The sequence below is a fragment of the Danio rerio genome, chromosome 22 (assembly GCF_052040795.2).
Source record: "Danio rerio strain M-AB ecotype USA chromosome 22, GRCz13ab, whole genome shotgun sequence".
Lineage (NCBI taxonomy): Eukaryota > Metazoa > Chordata > Actinopteri > Cypriniformes > Danionidae > Danio > Danio rerio.
Window position 1 is genome coordinate 9,320,342 of NC_141042.1, and position 7,566 is coordinate 9,327,907.

The 7,566-nt window shown below is 33.8% G+C and overlaps 2 protein-coding genes across 4 annotated transcripts in view; one reads left to right on the plus strand and one right to left on the minus strand.

Annotated features, from left to right (window-relative positions):
* The window catches only part of LOC147838404 (NACHT, LRR and PYD domains-containing protein 3-like), a 42,962-nt gene extending 36,733 nt beyond the window's left edge, over positions 1-6,229 (plus strand). For 2 of the 3 annotated variants that reach the window (XM_088651631.1, XM_087303353.1), the window contains 3 exons: positions 770-943; positions 1,039-1,212; positions 1,295-1,472. In XM_088651631.1, coding sequence (XP_088507757.1) covers positions 770-943; positions 1,039-1,212; positions 1,295-1,472 — 526 coding nt within the window. Of the gene's footprint in view, positions 1-769; positions 944-1,038; positions 1,213-1,294; positions 1,473-1,653; positions 1,825-3,984; positions 4,159-4,307; positions 4,470-4,957 lie in introns of those variants that run through there. The other variant, XM_087303352.1, reaches the window with a different exon arrangement.
* The window catches only part of LOC147838394 (uncharacterized), a 900,722-nt gene that overhangs the window by 468,508 nt on the left and 424,648 nt on the right, over positions 1-7,566 (minus strand). The gene's annotated exons all lie outside the window — the stretch shown is intronic.

Below are 7,566 nucleotides of genomic sequence, written 5' to 3' on the forward strand. Positions count from 1 at the left end.
TCACCGAGTTTTTGTGAAGCCACTCCATTGACATTTTGGCAGTGTGCTTTGGGTCATTGTCCTGCTGGAAGATGAACCGTCACCCTAGTCTGAGGTCAAGAGCACTCTAAAGCAGGTTTTCATTTAGGATGTCTCTGTACATTGCTGCATTCATCTTTCCCTCTATCCTGACTAGGACATTGGAACTTTCCAAGCAGCAGAAATTTTTCTGTAACCTTCCCCAGCCTTGTGCCTCAAAACAAACCTCTTCCGGAGTTCTACAGACAATTCCTTTGTCTTCATCCTTGGTTCATGCTTAGACATGCAGTGTCAACCCTGGGACCTTATTTAGACAGGTGTATGCCTTTTCAAATCATGTCCAATCAACTGAATTGACCACAGATTAACTTAAATTAAGCTGCTGAAACATCTCAAGAATGATCAGTGGAAACAGAATGTAGCTGGGCTCAATTTACAGCTTTACGGCAAAGGCTGTCAATACTTATGTAAATGTGATTTTTCAGTTTTTTATTTTTTAATAAATTTACAACAATTTCAACAGATCTTTTTCACATTATGGGGCATTTTGTGTAGAATTTTGAGGAAGTATAAATTATTAAATAATAAAAATCTGAAGTACATTTTGGTAATCTAATAAAACTTTTCTACTATAACATTTTGTGCAGTTTAATGTTGAATTGATCCTTGATTACTGATTGTAGTAAAGAACATTTGTTTATACCTTCATATAAAAAAAAAAAAACTGAAATGTGGTTTTCTCTTTATGCAGTCTAAATAGCAACAACATAACAGAAGAAGACTGCCATTTACTGAAAACAGCCTTGAATTTAAACCCTTCAAATCTGAAAGACCTGGATTTGAGTGAAACTAACCTCGGAGACTCTGGAATGAAAATATTTTCAACTTTGTTTGAGAATCAACAGTGTAGACTGAAAAAGCTGAAGTAAGCAAATCTAAATAGACAATAAATATGAGAGTATATCAATAGTGAATAAAAAGTAGCAGCATTTGATTGATTGGATATTTTTTTTTCTGTAGTTTGAATGGTGTCAGTATTGGAGAAGCAGGTTGTGCTGCTCTGGCTTCAGCGTTTAATTTAAACCCCTCAAAGCTAAAAGAGCTGGATCTGAATAGGAACCAGTTAGGAGATTCTGGAGTGACACAAATCTCTGCTCTGTTGGAAAATTCACAATGCACACTGCAGATACTCAGGTTTGAATTTGGTTAAAATAAGCAAATTTCAATATGAAGTTTGTAAACATTTAGCATATAAAATATTTTTATCTTACTCTAGAATGTCAGACTGCAGTATCAGTGAAGAAGGTTATAAAGCTCTGGCTTCAGCTCTGAGATCAAACCCTTCACACCTGATAGAGCTGAATCTCATAGGAAATGATCCTGGACAATCAGGAGTGAAGGAGCTCACTGACTTACTGCAGGATCGATACAATAAATTGAAGACTCTCAGGTGAACAATTTTCCAGCTCATTATTCAAAATAGAAATATTACAATGATACAATATGTTGTGTACAGTATAAGTTAATTTTAGGATTTAAAAACATGATTTATGGGATTAAATAATTTTTATATGTAATTTTCATTAAGCCACATAAGGTCAGAAAACTGCATTCAGCTCTGCTTCTAATTTACAGGTTTTTAAGTCCTGATGCAGAAAATGCTTGTAAATATGTGCCTGGACTTGTTGGTAAAGATCCTTTACTCCTGAGAAAGTTGAGTCTGAGAAATCATAAACTCGGAGACACAAACATCAAATATCTTGCTGCTCTGCTGCAGGATAAACACTGTAAACTCAACACAATTCAGTAAGTATATTACAGGGGTTACTGTTAAATATTTTACCAGTGTAGCTGTTGATGCTTATATGTCCTCATTTATCAGGACTGCAATTAGCATCTACATTTAGAACATACAACATTACGATACAGGACACATAGATATGAATGAACAAATAAGGAACAATACATGGACAGCATTTATTAATCATATTCAGCATTCAAATCAAACTCTGTGCTTGTTAACATTAGTTATTGCACTTTGAGTTAACATGAAATAACAGTGATCAACTGCATTTAACATGAACAAACATGAAGAAATACTTTAAAAAATGTATTGTTTTTTGTTTGTTTGTTAGTAAAAACATTAAGCAACATTAACTACGTGTCCTGTATTGTAAGGTTTAAACTATATTGGTTTAACAAAAAGAACTGGCATCAATCTGTAAAAATTTGACTAAATGAGACTAAATAAATAAGACTAAATAAACTAAATAAGAGTTTTCTGAATATATGTTACTCTGATCTACTTATTATAATTGAAAATGATATTATGTCATTAGATCAGTCAAATGCTGACCAGATTTTTACTTTTTTGCGCTATATAAACATTGTATACTCAAAATTCTGTAATATCCAGGGCCCAGTGTTTCAAAAGGTTTAATCTGGAAAAAAAATTGATCCGGATTTAGTAATCCTTTTTTTTTTTCGATCCGTGATCACGTTATCCAGCTTAGCTCCAGATTTTCAAAGCAACATCGGATTAGATCAGTCTGATTCAGATAGCAACGTTTCAGGATTACTAAATCTGCATAACCAGTGCTCAAACAGGATAGGAAATCACAATGTAGAACTATAGATATGTACAGAGCAACTAGTAGAATAGCCAGTGTGGGGTCAATATAACCTTATTTTTATTTGAAATGAAAACACACAAGTTTAATAAAAACTAAGAACAACAAAAACCCCACCCCATCCTCTTCCAGCAGTTTCAAATATGTATTGAAAAAAAAAGACAAAAAGAATTAATATTAATTTTCTTGTCAGCTTAGTCTCTTTATTATTCCGGGGTCGCCACAGTAGAATGAACCGCCAACTTATCCAACAAGTTTTTTTTACACAGCGGATGCCCTTCCAGCCGTAACCCATCTCTGGGAAACATACACACACATTCACAAACACAGTCATACACTATGGACAATTTAGCCTGCCCAATTCACCGATACTGCATGTCTTTGGACTGCGGGGGAAACCGGAGCACCCGAAGAAAAACCACCTAAATTTTTAAAAAGACTTAATGTCAAAAACACAATAATTTTAGACTTCCTCATCTGGTGTGGAGAGACAAGCTTGTCTGAGCGTAGCCTTTATGAGGCGAATCTCAAGTCTGGCCTTGGTTTACTGCAGTTTGGTCAGAGTGAGTTATTTCTAGATGGAGCTGTGCTTCTGCCCTTTCACTCTCTTTTTGCAATTGTTGAAAGTTATTTATAAAATCAGTGATTGCCATTCTTTTTAATTTCAATATTCATTTTGGTTATTCTGTAATCATTGCATGCATCACAAATATTCTAAAAACAAAAATATTTTCCATTGTGATGAATGATTAGTGAGGGAATAAAATGTATTGTTTTTGGTCAATTTTGACAGCTGTTTGGGGGATTATTTTATGAAGCCAAACTCTTACTTTGCTGTAGGCCTATACTAAAAGGCTGAATACGTTAAAGCTTACCTAATCACTGTGACCTGACTGATAAACAAATACAATTAAAACCTTATGAATAAATAGGATATCTTGTAAGATACTGCACGATCCAAATATAGTATTATTTGATACATTTTGAAAGGTTTCATTACATTTTGGGCATGAAACCCACACTGAATCCACCCGTCTGATGAGATCCGTTTAATCCAGATTTTTTAGTTCAAAATGATCCAAATCGCACAAAAAAAGGTCTGAAAAACCCAAACTAAAGATTTGATCTGGATCAAAACCAAGATTTTATTATGTGATCTAATCCGATCATGTAATCAGTTTTTTTTTTCTTTTGAAAAACCCATTTTCAAAATTTGATCCAATCCGTTATCCAAAATCCTAGTGGATTTCTTTTGAAAAACTGGGCCCTGACATTTGTTTGCAACACTTTATCCGGTCATAGTGAATCTTGAGCTTTTGTATTTTTTTTATTTTAGGCTGCTTAATTGCAGCATTACAGAGGAAAAGTGTGTGTTCCTGTCTTTAGCTCTGAAGTCAAACCCATCACACCTGAGAGAACTGAACCTCAGTGGGAATGAAATAAAAAACAAAGGAGTGAATCTTTTATGTGACGTACTGAAGGATTCACACTGTAAACTAGAGAAACTGAGGTGAGAAACATTCACCTTCGATCACATTCAATCAACATTCTTTAAACTAAGATTGCTCATTTCTATATATAATGATGAAATAGTTGAGGATTTGTTTTACCACAACCTATTCACTAACTCTTTTCTGTTTGTCTTTCACTTTTTTTTAGTCTGCAGGACTGTGGCATCACAGATGTGTCTTCTTTAACTCAGTGTTTGACACACACAAAAGCTCTGCAGTTTCTAAAAGAGCTTGATCTGAGTAAAAATAAGCTTGGAGATTCAAAGAAAGAGCTCAGTGAAATGATAAAAGGCTCATACTGTAAACTGAGGTCAGTAAACAAACAGCACTTTCTTTGTGGTAATGAAACTATCATTAAGCTTTATTAAAACAAAAGTATTTTAGCTAAGTTTTTTAAATCTGTATTTAATGCTGAAAAAAATCAGGGCTGATTAAACTTCAGCAGCATATCCTCAATGTCTCGATCTTTTTTTTCTAGTTGAGTTTTACTTTAGGATACTATATTCTTGTTATCTATTACATAAAATTGTACCAATTAGCATGTTTAACTTTTACAGCAACTCAATAGAAGTTAAAAGCTCTCAACCAAAAACATGAACATATTTTAAGTTTTAAATGTAATCTGTTTGAAACATTTAGAAATGTCTACTCAAAATAATGACTATTATTTTACTGTAAACTATTATTTTACTGTAATATTTTACATATTGTTGTACTCGTAGCAAATAAAATAGAGCAGCTATTTTGAAATGTCAAACTCCACGCTAACAATTATTTTCACTTGATTCTTCCTTACAGACTAAGCAGTGAAGAGACTCCAAAATACACTGTTTTATGGAATTGGTTAACTTCCAGGTTTTAATCAGGTGAAAATCATCAAAATGAGACTCATTATAATATTGCATTTATGAGGAGAGATGAACATGAATTTGTAAATACAAATGTGACTGAAAACCTACAACATTATGAATTCAAAATCTGTTTGTTTGATATCAAATCTCAAGGCATAGTTTACCCTAAATGAAAATTCTGTTATCATTTCTTCACCCTTACTTGATTTAAGCCTTTGAGTTGAAGGATTCGGATTTCTGCTTTCCAATCCGTCTCATCATGGACCAACGTTTATCCTTTTCATCATCCTGTTTCTCAGTATTTAACTGTGAATTGATTTTAATTAATGAATAGGTTAACACATTGCTTAATATAAGAATGTTCAGTGCATTTGCCTGTCTCTTTATAACTATTTTCAGAAGCCACCCAACTAGGTCAGAGGTCACGGAGACCTTAAGTGGAACTGAGGGCTGAGGACTGGAAGCAACTGTTTCTATTGTTATTTCTATGAGTTAATACGGTCTAAAATGTCTAAAAGTGATTTTACTGTTTACAGTTAATTATTTTAAAGTGATTCTACTTTTTATTCAAAATAGACTTTGTGTAGTTAGGATATTATAACTGCCTGAATGTAGATGATAGCGTTTTTTAACCAGTTTTGATAAAGACGGCTGAGAGTACACTCAGCCTTGGATAAGAAACAGATTATACTTTAAGTGTGTTTGTTTTATTTGATTGTTGATCCGTTTCAAAGGTCTGGAGTCAGCTCTAATCAGTCTAAGGGATGTCAGACGTTTATGTTTACATATTGTTCAGAATTGTACCCACGAACCCCACATGGAAATTTTCCTAGTCTATCTGTGTTTTAACCAATCAGGCTACAACACCTGTATGTTTGACGCAGTTAATGACGTTATGTGAGAGTATAATTGTTATTGATTGGTGACTGTGAGCAGAGCGGCCTAGGAACTCATTGCGAGTGTTGAAGCTGGCTTCTGCTGATGTAACTGCAAACTATCTTCAGTAAACTTGATTTATTTATTTAAATCTCTGACTCCGGCTCTTCTTCATCTACCAGACTGGTCATTCTTTGCAGAAGCAGAATTCATCCAATTCTGGATTATTGAGTGTGGATAGAATTAAAATTGGCATATTTGTTTAATGCTCTAATAACATTTCTTCTATATTTAAAAAAAAATGTCATTTACGGCTTTTAAATAAATAAAACTTACATTTTACAGATTTTGTACATTTGTTTTTATTTAAAATTCAAGATTAAAATGTAATAATTCCACCAAATGTTATTTTTAAATCACATTCTTAGACCTTAAATTATTCATTTATTCATTTTCTTTTCGTTTTAGTCGCTTTATTAATTTGGGCTCACCACAGCGGAATGAACCGCCAACTTATTCAGCATATGTTTTACGCAGCGGATGCCCTACCAGCTGCAACCCATACACTCGCATTCACATACATATATTACGGACAATTTAGCTTACTCAATTTTCCTGTACCGCAAGTCTTTGGACTTGTGGGGGAAACTGGAGCACTTGGAGGAAACCCACGCGGACATGGGAAGAACATACAAACTCTACACAAAAGCGCCAACTGACTCGGCTGAGGCTCGAACCAGGGATCTTCTTGCTGTGAGGTGTGACACCTGGCCTTAGATTTTGCCACAAAAATAAGTCTTTGTACAATAAAACCAAGTTTCAGAATACAACATTTTCTGCTTTGTCCTACAACAGCTGAAAAAATAATAAAATGCTGTGGTCTCCACATGATGTAATGGCAAAAGATCAGTGCAAACTTCTACGTCACTTTATAAAGATCAATGTTATTAAGAAAGTCACAATTTGTATTAATAATTATTATTAACTTGTACAATTTTGTATAGCTTACTAGCCTAGCTGAGTGGTGGCTTTCTGGAGTGTTATGATATAATTATTATTATATCGTCACCTTAGAATTGTAAGGTTCTATCTGCGTTCTGAATGATTTTGATATATTGAGCTTCAAAGTTTTTGCATTCCGTATAGCAAATAGTATGTGTGTAACATTTCTTTTTTTAAATAAAAAGTCTTAATGTAAACAACTTATAAAAAAAAACATCCCATAATGTAAAAAAGTTGTAATTTAATAAGAATGTCAATAACTCAATTTTGACAAAAATGTCAGATAAAACCTTAATTCTAAGGTGACGATATATTGGAGCAGAGATCAGTGTGGGGTCAGTTAAATATCAAAACTTGATTTGTGCACAATGTCTTTGATTTATACTGAAAACAAGTCAGTTTTTGTCACCATAGATTATAGTGCAAGTTAAATCTACATTTTGGTTGTAGTTTAGACACATTATGAAGAGTGCTTGACTAGCCCATTGTTTTAATGGTATGTCATGAGTTTTTCCTTTAAATGACTAATTTCTTCTGTATTGTACTTGAAGGTTTAAAGCTGTCACAAAAGATGAATTGGAATGACCAGCACTGCTCCAGAGGCATCAGCAGCTGCACAGGTATGACACAGGATGCAGCACTGAGGGCCGTGCATATCTACAGGTACAGAGAGTGTTT